The 19,041-nt window shown below is 51.5% G+C and overlaps 3 protein-coding genes and 1 long non-coding RNA gene across 13 annotated transcripts; 1 reads left to right on the forward strand and 3 right to left on the reverse strand.

Moving 5' to 3' along the window:
• Nucleotides 1-60: 60 nt before the first annotated feature.
• Nucleotides 61-6,120, reverse strand: PPOX (protoporphyrinogen oxidase). Of its 7 annotated transcripts, none has more exons than XM_033196537.1 (13): nucleotides 5,995-6,120; nucleotides 4,954-5,048; nucleotides 4,652-4,786; nucleotides 4,398-4,513; nucleotides 3,773-3,905; nucleotides 3,320-3,464; nucleotides 2,396-2,586; nucleotides 1,546-1,606; nucleotides 1,242-1,360; nucleotides 753-863; nucleotides 504-653; nucleotides 324-366; nucleotides 61-239 (listed from the first exon to the last, which is right to left on the reverse strand). In XM_033196537.1, the coding sequence occupies exons 2-13, from the start codon at nucleotides 5,038-5,040 to the stop codon at nucleotides 97-99; spliced, it is 1,434 nt and encodes a 477-aa protein (XP_033052428.1). In that variant the 5' UTR covers nucleotides 5,041-5,048; nucleotides 5,995-6,120; the 3' UTR covers nucleotides 61-96. The 7 variants fall into 7 exon arrangements, with proteins under 7 accessions (XP_033052428.1, XP_033052426.1, XP_033052431.1 ...); XM_033196535.1 differs by lacking the exon at nucleotides 5,995-6,120 and adding an exon at nucleotides 5,217-5,469; XM_033196540.1 differs by lacking the exon at nucleotides 5,995-6,120 and adding an exon at nucleotides 5,217-5,458 and having other exon boundaries at nucleotides 4,398-4,545.
• Nucleotides 5,486-6,294, forward strand: LOC117074764. The gene is made up of 2 exons (XR_004433691.1): nucleotides 5,486-5,624; nucleotides 5,983-6,294. It is a non-coding gene; the product is annotated as an uncharacterized LOC117074764 (long non-coding RNA).
• On the reverse strand, nucleotides 6,159-12,418 carry USP21 (ubiquitin specific peptidase 21). Of its 4 annotated transcripts, none has more exons than XM_033196534.1 (14): nucleotides 12,184-12,418; nucleotides 10,887-11,246; nucleotides 10,626-10,744; nucleotides 9,772-9,831; nucleotides 9,479-9,599; nucleotides 9,143-9,254; nucleotides 8,795-8,950; nucleotides 8,258-8,322; nucleotides 7,898-8,001; nucleotides 7,629-7,715; nucleotides 7,275-7,353; nucleotides 6,943-7,050; nucleotides 6,742-6,856; nucleotides 6,159-6,528 (listed from the first exon to the last, which is right to left on the reverse strand). In XM_033196534.1, the coding sequence occupies exons 3-14, from the start codon at nucleotides 10,671-10,673 to the stop codon at nucleotides 6,438-6,440; spliced, it is 1,146 nt and encodes a 381-aa protein (XP_033052425.1). In that variant the 5' UTR covers nucleotides 10,674-10,744; nucleotides 10,887-11,246; nucleotides 12,184-12,418; the 3' UTR covers nucleotides 6,159-6,437. The 4 variants fall into 4 exon arrangements, with proteins under 4 accessions (XP_033052425.1, XP_033052422.1, XP_033052423.1 ...); XM_033196531.1 differs by adding an exon at nucleotides 11,360-11,501 and having other exon boundaries at nucleotides 10,626-11,246; XM_033196532.1 differs by having other exon boundaries at nucleotides 6,943-7,048; nucleotides 7,273-7,353; nucleotides 10,626-11,246.
• A 1,085-nt stretch (nucleotides 12,419-13,503) lies between these two features.
• UFC1 (ubiquitin-fold modifier conjugating enzyme 1) lies at nucleotides 13,504-18,539 on the reverse strand. Its single transcript, XM_033196559.1, has 6 exons — nucleotides 18,095-18,539; nucleotides 15,148-15,215; nucleotides 14,848-14,911; nucleotides 14,472-14,548; nucleotides 13,962-14,052; nucleotides 13,504-13,761 (listed from the first exon to the last, which is right to left on the reverse strand). The coding sequence occupies exons 1-6, from the start codon at nucleotides 18,215-18,217 to the stop codon at nucleotides 13,681-13,683; spliced, it is 504 nt and encodes a 167-aa protein (XP_033052450.1). The 5' UTR covers nucleotides 18,218-18,539; the 3' UTR covers nucleotides 13,504-13,680.
• Nucleotides 18,540-19,041: the final 502 nt, after the last annotated feature.

A 19,041-nucleotide genomic window follows, 5' to 3' on the forward strand; every position in this document is an offset into this window, starting at 1 on the left:
TTTGCCTCTTTGCTCCCCTGCATTCTTATGCCTATAGGTGATAGAACAGCCAGACGAAGCCAAGCTCCAGCAATTTTTATTTTCATGAGTTGGGGATCAGCTGTTAGGTTCTGTGCCCAGGACACTGACTGCTGCCTGGCGCCCACTCTCTATACAGTCATTAACAGCAACCCCCTCATAGGAGGCTCCAGCCAGAGTCAGGGGCAACCTGTGAGCAGCCAGGAATTGCCTAGCTGCCTCTGGAAGGAAAGGATGAAAGGAATGTTATAGCTGGGGGTCTGATGCCCTTGGCCCTCCTCAGCCCAGCTGTTTTCCCAACTTACCTAGTTTTTGCCAGTGACCTAGTGTATACTGGGGGATGCAGTTCTGAGAAGAGAGGAGAGGATGCAGGGAAAAGTTTATTATTGATGTCTTAAGCCTTGGCTGACATACAGTGACAAATGTTCCAGTCCCTGTCTTCAAGGTCTTCAGTGGAGAGCTGAGGGAAGTTTATCCCAACTTACCTTGTGTAGATGGACCAAGCAGTGACTTGGCAGCTCCTTCAGTCCTAATTGTGTGGCAGCTGCTTCCTGGGCCCGCTGTTGAAACAGCTCCTGAGATAAGACACAGCCACTCGCCTCCAGTGTCTGTAACCAGGAACCTCCCAGCATCACCTAGGGAGGGAATATAGCACTGATCAGTCTGGCCTTGCCTACACTGGAGCACAGAGGAGCCCTCTGGAAATGCCACTAGGCAAAGTTTCCTCCTCTCACAGTCACTCTGAGGCCAGGGGGGATCCCATCCTGCTCAGGGAAAGCAACTGAGTCATACACGATTCCCAGGACGCCTGGATCTTCTGAAGATGGCACCAAGTGTCCAAATCCCTGGAGAGAAGGACATTCATGCGTCAGAAGGAAAGGGCTCTAGTTAAGCCTGTCTCTCCTTCCCATTTTTTTTGACGGGGGACAAAGTCCTGCTCTGTCACTCAAGCTGGAGTGTAATGGCGAGATCTCAGCTCACTGTAACCTCCACCTCCTGGGTTCAAGCGATTCTCCTGCCTCAGCCTCCCAAGTAGCTGGGATTACAGGCATAAGCCACCACACCTGGCTAATTTTTGTATTTTTCATACAGATGGAGTTTCACCATGTTGGCCAGGCTGGTCTCGAACTCCTGACCTCCTTATCCACCCACCTTGGCCTCCCAAAATGCTGGGATTACAAGTGTGAGCCACCATGGCCGGCCTCTCCGTCCCTTTATCATACCTGGACAGGCAGATGGGCTCCTCGGTACTGCAGATTCACCACAGCTACAGACACCGCAGTGATGGCACTCAGGGCACGAGCCAGAGGTGCAGCCTCAGCAGGGAGCAGCTCGCTGAGCACTAGAGATCAGGCAGAGGCCTGACTCAGGAGGCATTCCCATTACAGTTGTCAGTCCTCTTTGGGATTAGACTCCCATAGAGATGACCAGTTCAGGGGCATGGTGTGGTCCTGCTGACCCAGGAAGGTACAGCTTTTGCCTCTCACTGGTAGGGGCTGGGGAAGGGGAAGGTGGCTATCCCATTACCTGAAGCTGGAATGGCACTAATAACGTGGTCAGCCTCCAGACTGCTGTCCCTTAGAGATACCTGAGAGCATGAAAACATTTGAAAGACCCGGAAAATGAGAATCTGATTAGTGAAAAGAGACTTCTGGTGCTTCACTCTCAGTTTCCCAGGCACCCATGTGGCCGGGGAGACTCTACTGACTCAGGATGAAGAGAATGGGTGACTGTGTAGACTTCACAAAAAAATCATTTCTCTGTGTACTCCAGGAAGTGGACGAGACGGGCCAGTGTGGCTGTTCTGAAATGTTCAGCGAAGCTGGGTTCTTTCCCCTATCTCTATAAGTACTACTACTACTACTACTTTTTTTTTTTTTTTTGAGACGGAGTCTTGCTCTGTCACCCGGGCTGTAGTGCAGTGGCCGGATCTCAGCTCATGGCAAGCTCCGCCTCCCGGGTTTAGGCCATTCTCCTGCCTCAGGCCTCCGGAGTAGCTGGGATTATAGGCGCCGCCACCTCGCCCGGCTAGCTTTTTGTATTTTTTAGTAGCGACGGGGTTTCACCGTGTTAGCCAGGATGGTCTCAATCTCCTGACCTCGTGATCCGCCCGTCTCGTCCTCCCAAAGTGCTGGGATTATAGGCTTGAGCCACTGCGCCCGGCCTATAAGTACTACTTCTATCCACAGACTTGCATAGGCTCTTTGAGGAAGGTTCACAAATAGGGCCTAGGATTATGGGGTAGCCCATGTCTAAGTAGCTTCTAAGGCACGAAAACAATGAGGAACGCCAGTCCTATTGGCCCTGGCCTAGTTAAACCACTTGGATAAAGATGGACATGCTAACAGGTTCATTTACACTCCAGGGGTTCCCCTACCTTCCAGCGCCCTTCTGCCTGGAGGCTGAGCCCACAGACTGGCTGGCCTCTGAGAACACTGACCCCCCTACTAGTTAGGTGGGTTTCAAGGGCCTGAGGCAGCATCTCTAGACCTCCACGAAGTGACCACTGGCTCCAGCGCTCAGCCAAGGCCTGGCGAATGAGTGCTGAGTCTGGCTGTGGGGTCCGCCCTGCAGAGGAAGCAAAGAAGAATCATTGAGGCTGGATGCAGTGTCTCACACCTGTAATCCCAGCACTTTAGGCGGAGGGCGGGTGGATCACTTGAGGTCAGGAGTTTGAGACCAGCCTGGCCAACATAGTGAAACTTCATCTCTACCAAAAAAAATACAAAGATTGCCGGGCGCGGTGGCTCAAGCCTGTAATCCCAGCACTTTGGGAGGCCGAGACGGGTGGATCACGAGGTCAGGAGATCGAGACCATCCTGGCTAACACGGTGAAACCCCGTCTCTACTAAAAATACAAAAAACTAGCTGGGCGAGGTGGCGGGCGCCTGTAGTCCCAGCTGCTCGGGAGGCTGAGGCAGGAGAATGGCGTGAACCCGGGAGGCGGAGCTTGCAGTGAGCTGAGATCCGGCCACTGCACTCCAGTCCGGGCGACAGAGCGAGACACCGCCTCAAAAAAAAAAAAAAAAAAAAAAAAAAAACAAAGATTAGCTGGGAGTGGTGGCACATGTTTGTAATCCAGCTACTTAAGAGGCTGAGGCAGGAGAATTGCTTGAGCCTGGGAGACAGAGGTTGCAATGAGCCAATCTAAGATTGCACCACTGCACTCCAGCCTAGGTGGCAGAGCAAGACTCTGTCTCAGAAAAGAAAAAAAGAATCATTAAATAGCACCCTTTGTCCCCAACTCCCTCACTTTGGCAGTCCTTAATATCTTTACCCTTTGAATCAATCCCCCCCTCACCTGCCCCCAGCAGCAGGCCCAGTAATACGGAACGATGGGTTTGCTCAGCTTGGAAGAGACTGGGAAAACAGGACCTGATGCTGAGCTCACGGCTGTTGCCTGCAAACACTCCACGGCAGAGACTGTCCATGGCTAGAGACGCCACCTTAAGGGTGAGAGTGGGACTAAGGAGCCAAAGAATAATCTGCACTGACTGATTTCCACAGTCCGTATTTGGTAGAGAATGGGGGTGGGATAGGGTTTGGTTTAGGAGACATTCCCACTATGACAGAAGGATGGAAGTGAAGGCCTTTACTCCCAATAATGAGTTTCGGGAATTATGAGGGGGTGGGGTATGAAGAGAAGAGGGCATCTCCAAATGATACAGAAGAGCCCCTACGTGGTAGATTTGAACAGGGAGCTCTGCAGCTGGTTTAGGAGGGAAGAGGTTTGGGGCCTCTGGGCAAGTGTCACCTCAGGTCCAAGGCGGCGCTGGGCAAAACTGTGCACGGTCTCATCAGGCTCTTTGCCCCGGGGCTTGGTCAGCTCCCTCAGCCCAGCCCAAAACAGAGGTTTGGAGAAGGGGGGTGAAGGGCGGAGTAGCCCCCTGCATGGAGAAAGACTTAGTGAGGGGCAAGCTCCTGACATACCTCCCCAGCTCCAGGCGCTGGGGTCATTTCCACTCATTTGGCTTCCTTTTGCTGGGAAGGCTGAAAGGGAGATGAAGAAATGGAAGGCAGGTCAGGCGCGGTGGCTCACGTCTGTAATCCCAGCACTTTGGGAGGCCGAGGCAGGCGGATCACAAGGTCAGGAGTTCGAGACCAGCTTGGCCAAAATGGTGAAACCCCATCTCTACTAAAAATACAAAAAATAGCTGGACGTGGTGGTGGGCACCTGTAGTTCCAGCTACTTGGGAGGCTGAAGCAGGAGAATCGCTTGAACCCGAAAGGCGGAGGTTGCAGTGAGCCAAGATTGCACCATTGCACTCCATCCTGGGCGACAGCGATACTCCGTCTCAAAAAAAAAAAAAAAAAGAGAAAGAAATGGAAGGCATATGGGGATGAGGGCACAGTAAAAGGAGCGGAGGTGCTGGTGTTACCTGAGGCCAGTGGGCAGGGCATGCAGGGCACCGCCCACGTAGAGGAACCTGTTCTGGGCAGCTGGGTGGTCTCCCCGGACAGGCAGCACTTCTGAATCCAAGCCAAGCTCAGAAACCTGCTCTCCACAGGCCCTCAGAAGAGGAGAAACTAAGGGAAGGTCTGACCCACCAAACATACTTCCCCCTCTAAACTCTATTCCCCAATGGAAGCCTCCTCCACAACCTCTCTCCTAGACATCCCACAAGCCTCTCACCAGGAGCAAGGTCCGGGCCCCTAGGGCTCCCGCTGGTCTAATTCCCCGAGGTCCAAGCTCAAAGATAGCACCATTCGGGCCTCGAACGGAGCGAATCCAGCCTCCCAGACGCTCACTGCCCTCCACCAGGACCACCTGGCGACAAGAGGGAGAGACACTGCAGCACCGCCTGTAGCCGTCGGGGAGAGGTCAGGAGGGGAGGGGAAGAGGCACATTCAGAGGGCCAGGATCCATCTAACTTTTGATGGAAATGGGAAAAGAGCATTAAATGAAGCTCCCTCTGGCACAGGTGGAGCACTCACCTTAGGGGGACAGGGGGCCCGGCTCAGGTGGTAACTGGCGGCCAAGCCGCTGATGCCTCCGCCCAACACGACCACGGTCCGGCCCATGGGGAAACCTGGGGGAAAGGGGGCGATATGGACAGACAGACCGGGGACACCCTGCGCTCCAGAAGGCCCGCCGGTTTTGAGTTCTATCCCCGGTCACTCACTGCTTTAAGGGAAACTAAGTGTGCACAGATGGGCTGGTGGAACAGTGAGGTCCCCGTCCAGGGGCCAGGACTCACCCACAGGAGAGGAGAAAAAATGAGGCAGAAGGAGGTCGAGGTCCTAAGACCGTACCCCGCCGGCGCTCCGCTGGGTGCAGATAAGGACCACACCCTCGCTATCGGCTCTTGCAGGGCTCGGGCGGAGGGCAGTACGCCTGAGTTCTGAGGTGCTCTGTTTGCCACGCCTCGGTAGGCCAACAAGTGCTTCAAATCCGCTACTCCCACCCCCCAGCCTTTTCGGTCTCTCCTACTCTCCGTCCACTCTGTTCTCGCGGCACGCGCCTGACCATATTTCTCCTACATCTGGATTGGCAGGCCCTAGAAGGCCCCGGATCACGTTCACCAATGAAAACATTGAACTGGCAGAGGCGGAGCGACGGCAGCTGTAAGTGCTTGAGGTTTAACCGCGTCAGCTCCGAGCTGGGAGTGAGCGGTCCTATCCGGCACTGCCCTCCTCAGGACCGAGGCAACGAGCGCTTAATGCTGGAGTTAGCGTTCCCCAGCACAAGTTTCCCAGGTCCAGCTAGGGTGACAACCCTAGAGGGAAGGCCCCAGGAGCTTTGGTCGTAGGGACAATAGATAGGGACACTGGAAGCCAGTCCACGGGGAGGTAGCTCCATAAACAGCTCCTTGATGTTAGCAACAGACCGGGCCTACGGGAGCTAGGGCCACCCGGCAACGTACCCAGTGTTTGTCAACAGCGGCATCCCCCATCGCCAACCAAACCAGACGCCCCAGAGCCTCCACACAGCCTCAAGTATGCCTTCCTTCTTTTTCCTCCCAGTGCTTAACCTACACTGCTGGGGGGCACAGGTCCGGGTCCAGCACCATCTCCGAAACCTTCCCCCTTGGATCTGAGAGCGCCCCCACCTATTAGAGAGGGAACTTGGGTCTCAGGAAGACTCCAATTAGGCCCAGTTTTCTGTCACTCCCTAAGCAAAAATACAAATAAGCACATCATTTTTTCTTAATAAATTTATTCACAAAAAGTGATATTGCAGAGGGTCTGGGGGCTGTACACGGGCAGGGGCTTGGTGAGCTCTGTACATGGGGCTGGGAGACAAGGGAGCCTCCAGGTGGAAGGGTATTTTTTAATAAAAAAAATAATGGAGCTACAACCACCCCCTCCCCCCTCCCCGATTAAAAAGACACAAAAATAGACGTCTCTGAGGTAAATGGGGAGCCTGGGGCTTAAGGGTGTTTAAAGGGCTTCACAGGTGCCAGGGCTTAGAGAGGGTGTCACAGGCACCGGGGTGGCTCCTGCATCAGTTGGTAGAACAGCACGTAGCCCTCGCTGGATGCCACCTGGTTTTCACTGACAGGGGAGACACTAGGAAAAAGGGAGATCGGGAAAGGGTTGTGGTCATTACTGTTTACTCCCTTGTCCCTACAAGACCGAACCTCAGAGCATCCAGGAAGAGATCAGAAAAGACCTCCGCCTCTCCTTTCCCCTGGCACTCTGCTCTCCTGGGGCTTCATAGAAGGGAAGGGTGTCAGGGCTGAGTGGGAATGGGGCAAGATGTAAATAGGAGGCTGTTCTCACCGAGAGTCATTGTAGACATGCCAACCAGTCTGGCACCGGCACAGGGCTGTGTAGTGGCCATAGTGGACGCTGCCTGAGTGGTTGCAAAGGGCATACAGCTGGTATACAGGACTTCCTGCGGGGTTGGAGATGATCAAGTTCTACAATCAGAGCTGTGCCCCCACTCCTTTGGCTCCTTAGGACTTTCCCCACCAGACTCACCGGCTTTGTCACTGGCAAAGTCCCCTAGGCTCAGTCGCTGCAGTGGAAAGTCTACACCTACTGAACTCTTCTTGATGGAGCCTCGGGAGGCAGAAAAGCGATTCAGATCTAAGTTCTGGTTAAGGAGCATTTGGGAGGCAGTGGGCCTCTGAGGGGGACTTCTGTCCTGAAAGCTGTCCTCTCCCCACTCCCAAAACACTGGGAGTAGCTTGTGGAAAAGGGGGTGGCAGGTTTTTCCTAAGGAAAATTCAATTCTCTGGAAACATGGAGGGTGAGGAAAGAAATGTATGGGAGGTATCCTAAGAGAAGTAAGAATCTGAAGATTAGGATATGGAGCACGAGGATTCGAGGGAATCTTTGTACTGTCAACTTTTTGGTACTTCGAGTTTTCTGCCGACATCGGTCACACACCTGAATAAATGGCAAACAGTGTTAGGTTAATGTGCTCCTAACCTCAATTGGCTTTTCTGACACTCCAATCCACATATAAATTTCGTATGCACTTCATTACGGCTGGATCCTCTCGGCTTCTCCCCTTTGCTCTAGGAGTACTAGAACATATCTGAGACTCCAACACAAACCCAGATACATAAATATTATTCCCCATATTAAGGCATCATGCAATCCATTTTATCCACATGGAGTCCCCTCCACCCTTACTATATCCCTTGTGAACCTCCACATACTGGGGCATTCTCCGACTCTAGCTCTTCTTCCTTAGTGAAAAGGTTGAAACAATCCCGCAGAGACACTTTGCCCCCAGCAAATCCTTTCTGGGGGAAAAGGGGAAGAAAGGTCAACATGTTCTGAATTTCCTTTTCCACCTCTTCTCAATCAATCCAGGCTTCAGTTCTGCTCCAGAAACCCACAGGGTTCCCGCCCACACTCTGGGGGTGGGTAGGCTTGGGTCACAGAGCCCCTGTCCTGTCCACCCTGGAATCCTCTGGAATCCCACCTTGGGGATGGGCAGGGACAGGTCACAAAAAACCTCGAAGGTCGTGGAGCGATACCCACAGGCCTGGCACTTGAGACAACTTTTCAACTGGCCCACAAACAGGTCTAGACAGAAGCACAGGGACAGGAGAAAAGGTCATTGTTGGATCTTATGAGATGATTTCTCGGATTTCTATCTCTTCCTGCCCCTTTGCCTGACCCTTCCTTTCCCACTACCAACACTCCTAATCAACTCTTCACACAACTTCACATTTGCATCATCCAGTCTTGTTCCCATACCCCTCGATAGTATCAATTTTGCCCCAAGCCTATACCCCCCTCACACACTAATTTTCCCTCATTGCTTTGCCCCATTCCATACCCACAATCTTGCTGTCCTCTCGCTCCAGGTAACGTTTCCACATTAGGTTGGCTCGGTCATCATCACTACCACAGATCAAAGGAAGTGGGGAGCACCCATGAGACAGCAGGAACACTGGGCATCCCCAACACCCACTGAAATGACTCACAGAGCCCTACACCCCACCCACACCCCTGCTTCTTCCCTATATTTCAAGGAAAAGTCAAAGGAATAATGTCTCAATGAACTTTCTGGGGATATCTGAGGTGAGAGGAAAAGAAAGGATTGTACACAAGGGAAGAATATGCTGTCTTCCTCAACCTGTAAATTAATTATCCCCTTCTTCAATTTGGTGACATCCCTAGCATGATCTTCTGCCTCCATCTGCTCCCTTAAGACTCCCCCTCTTCCTTCCTTCTACGTTGCGTCTCACACTATTTTCTATACTAAAGGGTTTTCCTGGACCCTACATCTTCCATCTTGACTAGTTCAGTTCTATGAAGTGTGAATGCTGCTGATAAACTACTGGGGAGAGGAGGTAGAGGGAACGACCCTTACCTTAACTCAGGTTCTTCTAGCAGAGCCCCTCCTCGGCGGGGTGGAGAGGGAAGTGGACCATTGGCAAGGATTGGTGGAGCCCGGCGGCCTCGGCGGTTGATTTCAAGGTGTAGCCGCTCCATGAGGAGCTTCAGGAACTCTTGGGCATCCTGCTGGCTACAGCCAGACAAAGAGTATGGGCAACTGACTCCCCTCCTAGTCCACAGACACTATTCCCTGCCCAGATATCGGTCCCCACTTCCTGGATGAAGAACATCTCAAAGCTCAGAACAATGCTGCCAGGGCCCTTGCTTGGCCCTACCCCCAGACATGGCCAGAGAGAAATCCCATAGCCTCCAGCTCTCCCACCTGTATCCAGAGAAGGAGGGAACATATTTCTGGAAGACGGCTCGGAATCGAGTAGGATTCACAGCTTCGCAGGAGTCAGGGTGCCAGAGGGCACCAATCACATCTGCAAAGGCTGTTGGGATGGGAGTGGGGAAGGGAAACAAAGGTTAATATCTGGAAGAGGCAAGCAAGATGTGGCTCAGAGGGCAGAAAATAACCTTTAGGAAAGTAGGCACTGGGAAAAGTAGATACAACTGCCAGATTTAAGGGTTGGGGGCCACCAGTACTGGCAGATGGACCTGCAAGTGGGTGGGGAAAAAGGGACTCGAACAGAGGGAGCAGGAGTTGTTGCCCCACCTTCAGTGAGCTCTTGGGCTCGGCCTCCTCCAGGCACTTCTTGTCGGAAGTCCCTTCTAAGACAGAAGTCCCGAAGAGGTCGAGTGCTGCTCAGACACTGCAGCACAGCATTCAGGAAGCACTGGGGAGCAGTAGGGACACTGCTGTTATCTCTCCAGACCACTACCCAGGAAGCCTTAGAAGAGCTTCAGAGCTCTCCTTCCACATGCCTTCCCTAAGCTCGTGGGTTTTCCCCACCCCCAGCACCATTTCACATTCCTTTTAGAGAGGAAAGACAGGAGAATGGCTCTCACCGTGTTTCCCAGGTTTCGAAGGCCAACATGACCAGAGCCCAGAAGCAGTGTGTGATGAGCCTGGAAGGTCAGAGTACAATCAGCAAGTTCTTATATATCCTACCAGGCACTCTAACCTTTCGACAGCATGCTGCCCACTGCCTCCCCCATCCCATGCATGTTTAATCCCCAAACTCTACCCTATTCCCCTCACTAGGTATTCTAGTCTCCCTACCTCACTGGTCATGAGCAGTAAGCCCATTACAGCTGAATGTACCACGGACTCAGCCATGGCTGTCCCACCTGTTGCCCACTTACTCCTCTGCTCAGATAGCCGACGTTGCAGCTCCTGGGGCAACTCCCCCAGCACCGGCATGGTTGCCCAGCTGCTCACCACTCCCACCTTTCTGCCCCCAAAACCCCCTCCTGCCCCCGTGGCCCCTTCTTGCCCTTCTGCTGCTGGCTCCAATTGCAATCAGCCTAGCTTACTTAGCTCAGAAAATGCGCAACCACATTTGCTAAGATGTTCTGCGCTCGCCTCTCTTTAGCTGCAGAGATTAATTAGGCCTAGGCAAAGTCCCAGTAGAGAAAGTGCAGCAAGGGAAAGTAAGGGCCTGGGGACCCAAAGAAGAATTCTGAATAGTTGGGCTAATTCCCTGGGGACCCTGGGCACACCATGCTGGGGAGTCACCAACAACCCAAAAAAGGGTCTAGGAGGCTCAAGGGTATTTAAGCAAGGGAGAGGTGTGTCCAAACTGCTGTAATGAAGGGCTGAGAAAGGAACTTCAGGGAAATGGGGGACAGGAAAGACAGAGGATGGCAGGAAAGCACAGAGGAACATGGGCATGAAGGCCACATGTGTGACGAGTTCTCACCATCTTGTCATCAGAGTAGAAAGGCTCAGAGGACCGCGCGGATATCATGTGGAAGGAGCCATGGGAAGCAGGGGGCTCTGTCCGTATGCTGAACAGTGTGGGGGGTCCAGGAAAGCCCCCTAGGCGGCGGAGAGAAGTGCTACGTCTCAAAGTGGGTGGCTCAGGCCGGAGGGCCAAGCGGCTCAGTGCAGCCCCAAGCTCTCCCGTGCCACGGTGCCCTCCCAAGGCAATCCCCATTGGACGCAAGTCCCCACTGCTCACAGACTTGGAACGGGCTAAGTTGGTCCGAGATGGGAGAGGCAAAGCCACAGTTGGGGGTGGTGAGCCAGGCAGGGGAACCCCATGATCTGCTCGAAGGGGGCCTCTGGGTCGAGGGCCTGAGGTCCGTCCCCGTCCCAGCTCCAGTTTCTTGAGCCGTTCATCAGGGGGACCTGGCCGGGGAGGCAGAGGTCGTAACATGGGGTTTGGCCCAGAGGCTGGGTTTCTGCGCTCCTTGCTGCGGGCCCTGGGGGCAAATGGTAGCTTGGATCCCACTCGGGGCTGGATATTAACAGGTGGCTCTCGGGTCCGGCCCAGGCGGTGCTCAGAGGCTTGGGGCATTGTGGACACCACAGGCTGGACCTGGGAGGAGAAGAGAGTGTCAGCATTTGAATATGGGGGGAAATGGGAACCCAGGCTGCTGTACTGAACCCTGCCACACTAATTTTCCCTTATTGCTTTGCCCCATTCCATACCCACAATCTTGCTGTCCTCTCATTTCCACATTAGGTTGGCTCAGTCATCACCACTACCACATCAACGAAAGTGGGGAGCAGTATATGCACTGAGGGCAGGAACCAGATCTATCGAATCAGCCATCGTATGTATCCCCAGTACCTGGCATGGTGTTTGGTACAAAGTAAATACTTAGTATCTATTGAGTAAACAAATGAAAGATAGCAGCCCATGGCTTTGACCCTTTCTGTACTCCCGTCCCCTCCCTGCAGAATACAGCTTTACTGAAAAGCCAGTGATAACTCCTATCTCGGCTCTAACGTAACATAGGACCCCATACCCGGCTAGTAAAGTAGGATGTGCCTCGAGTCACTTAAGATCTCTAGCCAAATGGTAGTGTAGATGCAAGAATAACAGCCCAAAAGACAGTCTTCCATCCTCAAATCCCTGCCTCTCTGGGCTGCAAATGAAGCAGACTAAACAGGTGACTTATGATCCATTCCCTCCCCCACCTCCGACCTCCGACATGGTGTCGAGGTTCAGGAGGCAGTGGTGGGGGACAGAGGACGAACAATTCCTTGACCCTTAATCTCTGCACCTCTCCCACCACGGCAGGGCTTTTAGCCGGGTCCGCCCCCCTCGAGGGCAGAAAGGCCGAGGCCGCTGATTGGCTACGGAATCCGGCGGCGTATTCCCCGCGGTCCAGGGATGCTGTCCCTCCAGCCCAGTTCTCCCAGGCCCCGCCGGGCCCCACGCGCCTTTGTGGCGTGTCCTCTCGGGTCTGGAGCAGTCTTCCCTCTGCGGCCCCCAACACCCCACCGTGCCATAACGCCCTGGCCCGTACCTGTCCCCCGATGAGGCGGCGGGAGAGGCCAGCCGGGGCCAGACCCCAGTTCAGGGCCACCCCCTACTACCCCCGTGCAGCCCCCCAGTGGGCCCGGCTGCAGCTTTAGCCGCAGCCGTTGCCCAGATCGCTCCCGCCGCAGGGGCCGCCGCCATCTTTGTTGGTCCCGCCCGGCCGCCGGCCACCGGCTTCACCGTCTCTCAAAGCGCCTGCGCATCCACATTCAAACTCCTCCCACCCGACCCCTTGGCGCTTGCGTGAGCCGGCCCCACGGCTCCGCGAACGACACCATGGAAATGCAGCCAAGTTTAGGGTCGCTAGTTCTCAACGCTGCCCAGAGTGGTCTTTAATCCATGACTCCACAGCAAGTCCCTGAGGTATAGGGTGTCGTCGCCCCATCCTGTAGCCCATAGGGATGGAGATCTGACAGTCGTAGTATGGCCGCGAGGCTTATAGCACCGATCCTTCCCAAACAGCAGGGGTGCAAGTGTGGCAAGCTGCAGGCCTGGGTCCAGCCCGCAGACCAGTGGGGAAGCATCTAGCACTTCACAGAGGGATGGGAAGATCCCTGGAGGGCGGGAAGTGCTGGTCCTGCAAAACCACTTCTTGCAGGCTAATACAGCAGGGCGAAGCATGGCTCACCACTAAAAGACAAAGGCAGATCTGAGCAGCAGGGGGAATAGTCAACATTTCATTTCCACTCCTGACCACAGCATCCCCTATTTCCGACTCCCTCCCAACCCAACCCGGCGTAGCTGTTCATGTGCCTCAGGTTTTAGCCCATTTGCCCTATGTTAACAGCTTCCAGTGAGAACCACAGGCTACCAGAGGAAGCGGCTTTTATTGATGGGTTATCTCCAGAAACCAAAAAGACTTTATGTACTCCCTTTCAGTTACCCCCATGCCTCCAGGATTGCATGTTGCTCCACCTGGCGGCGGATATAAATTACCTCTAGATTGTCCAAAGCCCAGTCTTTCCCTTGCCTGTGCAGCCTTAGAAACTAAGTAGCGGGCCGGGCGCGGTGGCTCAAGCCTGTAATCCCAGCACTTTGGGAGGCCGAGACGGGCGGATCACGAGGTCAGGAGATCGAGACCATCCTGGCTAACACGGTGAAACCCCGTCTCTACTAAAAAATACAAAAAACTAGCCGGGCGAAGTGGTGGGCGCCTGTAGTCCCAGCTACTCAGGAGGCTGAGGCAGGAGAATGGCGTAAACCCAGGAGGCGGAGCTTGCAGTGAGCTGAGATCCGGCCACTGTACTCCAGCCCGGGCGACAGAGCGAGACTCCGTCTCAAAAAAAAAAAAAAAAAAAAGAAACTAAGTAGCAATACTGGTTGGTGTTTGTTTGTTTCTCCCCCAGCAACGACTGCTGCAGCTACTTAGTAACAAGTAGAGGTGGAGGGTGTCCGGGGAAGCAGTTAGATAAGTGTGATGCACAGGAAAACAGTATCGTAGCCTATCAAAGGGCCCTCTGCCGTGCCTCAGTGGCTTGATTCTTCATTGGTTGCATTTCTCTTTGTGTTGGATGACGCCCTTCTGAATCAGATCAGGGATTTCTACTGCCAGCCATGGACCCAGCTGCAATACAAGGAAAATCCTGTGAGATTACTACCAGTCAATGCTTCTTGTTCCATTAGAAGCTCCCTCCTGGAGACAGATTCTAGGGGGACATCCTTAAGGGACAACACTGTTATTCCTTTTATTCTTAGCTGCTTTTCCTACAATGCTCAGGGCCTAAGCCCCTCTTCCTCCTTTTATGCCAAATACACAAAACTTACCCCCAGAGCCATGAGATGAGCTAGTCCAAATTTGGGCACATTCCTGGCCCACAAAGGTTTGAAATGATCCGTCAGGCATATTTTGCCACCCCTATGAGAGGGACATGAAGAAGGTGTTGACATGCAAAGTTTACCATAAAGCACAGCAGCCTCGGGGGCATAGGAAGACTACTAGTGATTAGAATTGAGAACGTCAGCTAAGTACTTTGCCTAGGCTCAGCAGAGGAGGGCCTGGCACCCCACTAGGCCAGCAGACCCTGGAAAAATCTCTGCCTCCAAAGTTCTTCCTTTTTTTTTTTCTTACAACTTTTAAGTTCAGAGCTACACATGCAGGATGTATAGGTTTGTTAAACAGGTAAACGTGCCATGGTGATTTACGCATAGATCATCCCTTCATCCAGACATCAAGCCAAGCATCCATTAGCCATTTTTCCCGATGATCTCCCTCCCACCACGAAGTTCTTCCTTAAGGCCTTCTTTGACTCTTTGCCATCTCCTATTCAGTCCTACCTGTACATCTTTGCTGTCTTTCCATCCAGCTCAGGAACTGCAATTTCTGGGGCAGTAGTAGGATATGTGATAGGAATCTGGAGAAAATATAAAATCTTAATAAAACAGAATCAGGATAGAAAGGAACTAATATAATCAGACATACATATTTCTTGGTTAAACTGAAATGTTAAGTAAAACTCCCCAAGGAGCATGTCCATACCAGGATTCTGGACGTGGAGATGAGTAACTATAACTTATGCTTGCCTCAAACCTCAGCTTTTCCCTCCCATTTTTAAAGTTTTCTTTGGTCCCTTCAAGAAAGGATAGCTTGTTACCAATCATCTAATCCCTCCCCTTCTACTAACCTTCATATTTCCCACTCTATCACACTCACGTCAAACTCGATGTCAAACTCATATTTCAGGAGGTCATGGATATACCAGCATTTTCCAAACCACCTGTAACAAAGACCAAACCTCAGTCCAATTTGCCTATTCTTCCAATACTCAAATGACAACTTGGCTTAGGCCACCAGTCTGGGAGACTCATAGGATGGGAACTGGGGAACTCTGGAGCTGTGGGAGTGGAGACAACTAACATGAGACAGGGCAGCTTTGGTAGTGGGCGCTAGGATACCAAATTGCCTAACTCATATAAGACTCCCACCCCACACCTCCCAGGAGGGTCTACCTACCGAGTCCCTTCCTTGTTGGACTCCAGTCGGAACCAATCGTTGTCAGCATTCTTGTTGTTCTCCACATACTGAAAGCAGAGAATGAGGTCTTTGAGAGAGTAGTTAGGGCCAAGGGTGGTCCCCCTCTACTCAAAAGAAAAGTATGTGGTTACCTTTCTTTCTTTTTTTTTTTTTTTTTTGAGATGGAGTCTTGCTCCCGTCGCACAGGCTGGAGTGCAGTGGCGCGATCTGGGTTCACTGCAACTTCCACCTCCCGGGTTCAAGCGATTCTCCTTCCTCAGTCTCCTGAGTAGCTGGGATTACAGGCGTGCTGCACCACCATGCCCGGCTAATTTTTGTATTTTTAGTAGAGACAGGGTTTTGCCATGTTGGCCAGGCTGGTCTCGAACTCCTGACTTCAGGTGATCCACCTGCCTTGTCCTCCCAAAGTGCTAGGATTACAGGCGTGAGCCACTGCACCCGGCCGGTTACTTTTTCTTAATATGTTTACCTAATTTTTCTAACATTAGCAATGCTGAAGACAAGGCTATACTGGTAAGTTGGGGTTTGTCCAGAACAGAGAATAGAATGTTTGGGCTTCACTCAATTTAGCAAGCACAAAAGACCTGAAGATATCATCTGGATTCTTCTCTCACTTCTCTGATAGTGTCTGCCCTCAGCCCACAACTCATTTAATGGTAGACTCCTTCCCTGGGTAACTCCCTTCCTTCTAGCCTCATATAGTCCTGGTTTCAACTAGCACCCACATGCTAATAACTCCCAGATTTTTATCTTTGGTCCAGCTCTTTCCTCAGAACTTTAGCCTTTAGTATCCAACTGTATGTTGACAGTTTTACCTTCATTTCACAAGTACTTCAAACTCAGTATTTCCATCTGGAATTTATAATATCCCTTCAGATACACTTCCAGAATCATCCTCCTGAAGTATCAATTTCAGGTGGCAGTATGAGCATTCACCCAAGGCAAAAACCTGGGAATCATCCTTGACCCTCCCTATCCCTTACTACACTAGTCCATGATGTCATGCTAATTTTACCTTCTGAATATTCTTCAAATCTACCTCTCCTCTCTATCCTCACAACTGCCTAGTTTAGATTGCCTTTTGTTTTGCTGAGATTAATGACAGCCTCCTAACTTGTCTCATACCTTCAGTCTTGTCCCTGTCAATTGTATTTTCCCCTTATTGCCAATGCGACTGATCTAAACCCAAACCCGGCCGTGTTGTTTCTCAGCTTAAAATCCTTTAACAGCATCCCAAAGCCTCCAAGAGAAAATTCAAGTGCTCAAACCTGTCTCTTAGCTTTGTCTACCATTCCCTGCCTCACATTTGATGCTCTAACAACTCTGAGCTACTTTGTTTCTTCAAACACATCATGGCGGTGCCTGTGCCGTTGCTAGATTCTATGCCTTTGCTCATGCTGTTCCTTTTGGCTTGAATGTCATTCTACTCTTACATTTTATCAGGCTAACTTATGTTTACTCTTTAAGTTTCAGCTAAAGCATTACCTCTTCCAGGAAACCTTCCCTGACCAAATGCAAACTGGGTATCTCCCGTTATGCTCTCAAAACATCCTACCCATGGCTGGGAACAGTGGCTCACGCCTGTAATCCCAGCACTTTGGGAGGCCAAAGAGGGCGGATCACGAGGTCAGGAGATCAAGACCATCCTGGCTAACACGGTGAAACCCTGTCTCTACTAAAAATATAAAAAATTAGCCCGGCGTGGTGGCGGTCACCTGTAGTCCCAGCTACTTGGGAGGCTGAGGCAGGAGAATGGCCTGAACCCAGGAGGCGGAGCTTACAGTGAGCCAAGATAGAGCCACTGCACTCCAGCCTGGGCGACAGAGCAAGACTCCATCTCAAAAAAAAAACAAACAAACAAACAAACAAAAACCATCCTAGCCATTTCTTGCTTTATATCTATCCATATCTGTCTCATCTGTCTCTTTCTCCACTTAAACACTGTATTATAATGATCTAGTTTTGTCTACCTCAGTAAGTTCCTCCTTATTCGGCTTGGTATCTCCTCCCTAGGTACACAGTAATTTTTTTTTTTTTTTTTTAGTGAATGAATACATGAGGTAGGAAAACTAGAACTGCTGGTCTTTGAAGCAGACAGAAACTACAAGGAAGACAAACTTTTTTCACCTTCCACAGAGGAGAGAGAGCTGAGAAAAGCGTTTCTAACTATGAGCTCAACTCCCGAACTCTCTGTAGTTAACACCTACTTGAATTTTCAGCCCTAACGTGATTTGAAAGAGTGAAGAGTGAGGCCAGGCGCGGTGGCTCACGCCTGTAATCCCAGCACTTTGGGAGGCCGAGGCGGGTGGATCAGGATCATGAGGTCAGGAGATCGAGACCATCCTTGCCAACATGGTGAAACCCCATCTCTACTAAAACTACAAAAATTAGCTAGGTGTGGTGGCCCGTGCCTGTAGGCAGGCACTCAGGAAGCTGAGGCAGGAGAATCGCTTGAACTCGGGAGTCGGAGGTTGCAGTGAGCCGAGATCGCTCCACTGCACTCCAACCTAGCAACAGAGCGAGACTCGGTAAAAAAAAAAAAAAAAAAGAGTGAAGAGTTAAAGAGGGGGCAGAGAGATGGGGACTGGGAGTTGGCGCCCTGTGGATTTCTGACCACCTCTCCTACATCCAGTTGAACAAACACCTGGAGCCGGGAAGACACGTCACCTTCCTGGGAAGCGTATCCCTAAAATAACTGCTGCTTTTAGCCGCAAGGTCTGGCCCCACTGTGACCCTCACCCGAGTCTTTTTTGCCCTTTCCTCACCATCCTTCCTTAGTCCCCGAACCCCGCAACAGTCCCATTTCTATGAATTTGGGCGTCAAACTTATAAACCGGAAGCGGCTTCCACACGGAGCCTATTACTGAGGACACCTGATGTCTCCCAACCCTTCTGCTACGCGTTAGACTGTAGAAACACAACTAACCCGGATAAGGGACTGATATTCCTCCTTCAGTCGCTGCACCCACAACTCCCGATCTCGGGGTCCGGCGTTAGTCTTCAGCACCGGGATCTCAGACACAACACGTCGCGTGGCCTCATCCGCCATCTTGGACCAGGGCGCAAGAGAAACGCGGAAGTGGTGTTGCCTGTAGCTTACCTCAAGGCGCCGCCATCTTTACTATGGGAATATGAGACTTTGGGTTGCCGTAAGACTTGTCTTTTGAATAAGATCTTTGTTTTCTTGTCACCTAGTTACCCGCTTGTGAGTGCATCGAGAAGAACAGAATGTAAACAGATTACTCCGGCCTATATATGACACCTATCATTAAAATCACCGCAGAAGGCCCAAAGGGTAACTTCCGTTCATGCTCAGAGAAGTAATCGCAGAAAACCCGGACACCTTCCCAAACTTGGAAAGCTCTTAGAACTTAAGGCTGCTCAAGGCACTTTTATTTAGTTAGTTCTTTTTATTATTATTATTATACTTTAAGTTCTAGGGTACATGTGCACAACGTGCAGGTTTGATACATAGGTATACTTGTGCCATGTTGGTTTGCTGCACCCATCAACTCGTCGTTTACATTAGGTATTTCTCCTAAAGCTATCTCTCCCCCAGCCCCCAACCCCAAGACACTTTTCAAGGCACTGCCTTCCTGAAACGAGCAATTCGTGTGTTTCCTCTTCGAAGAACTTTTCCTTTGCTTATATAGTCCGGCCTCTAGATGCAGTTATCCTGTTGAGGTGTGTTTTTAACTCCTGATAAAGATTAGAAACCATGCAGAATCAAAAGACACATCACTGCAAGATTTGAGCCTTAGTCTAGCCATTTACTGAGTCCTAGACTTTTTTATTTATTTATTTTTTTGAGACAGTGTCTCACTCTGTTGCCCAGGCTGGAGTACAGTGGTACGATCATAGCTTACTGCATCA

The sequence above is a fragment of the Trachypithecus francoisi genome, unplaced genomic scaffold (genome assembly GCF_009764315.1).
Source record: "Trachypithecus francoisi isolate TF-2019V2 unplaced genomic scaffold, Tfra_2.0 Lachesis_group5, whole genome shotgun sequence".
Classification (NCBI taxonomy): domain Eukaryota; kingdom Metazoa; phylum Chordata; class Mammalia; order Primates; family Cercopithecidae; genus Trachypithecus; species Trachypithecus francoisi.

Bases quoted from the DNA above. Each gene is read 5' to 3' on its own strand.
- PPOX (XM_033196537.1), bottom strand. From the start codon at position 5,040: ATGGGCCGGACCGTGGTCGTGTTGGGCGGAGGCATCAGCGGCTTGGCC. The intron at 864-1,241 runs GTATGATAAAGG...CCTTCTCTCCAG, and splicing joins GAGCCCATCTGCCTGTCCAG to GGATTTGGACACTTGGTGCC. The intron at 240-323 runs GTAAGTTGGGAA...CTTTCCTTCCAG, and splicing joins AGGTCACTGGCAAAAACTAG to AGGCAGCTAGGCAATTCCTG.
- USP21 (XM_033196532.1), bottom strand. From the start codon at position 11,225: ATGCCCCAAGCCTCTGAGCACCGCCTGGGCCGGACCCGAGAGCCACCT. The intron at 9,255-9,478 runs GTGGGGCAACAA...CCATCCCAACAG, and splicing joins AGCCCAAGAGCTCACTGAAG to CCTTTGCAGATGTGATTGGT. The intron at 7,354-7,628 runs GTATGTGGAGGT...CCATTTATTCAG, and splicing joins TAGAGTCGGAGAATGCCCCA to GTGTGTGACCGATGTCGGCA.
- UFC1 (XM_033196559.1), bottom strand. From the start codon at position 18,217: ATGGCGGATGAGGCCACGCGACGTGTTGTGTCTGAGATCCCGGTGCTG. The intron at 15,216-18,094 runs GTTAGTTGTGTT...CTCTGCTTTCAG, and splicing joins AATATCAGTCCCTTATCCGG to TATGTGGAGAACAACAAGAA. The intron at 14,549-14,847 runs GTGAGTGTGATA...TATTTTCTCCAG, and splicing joins AGTTTGACATCGAGTTTGAC to ATTCCTATCACATATCCTAC.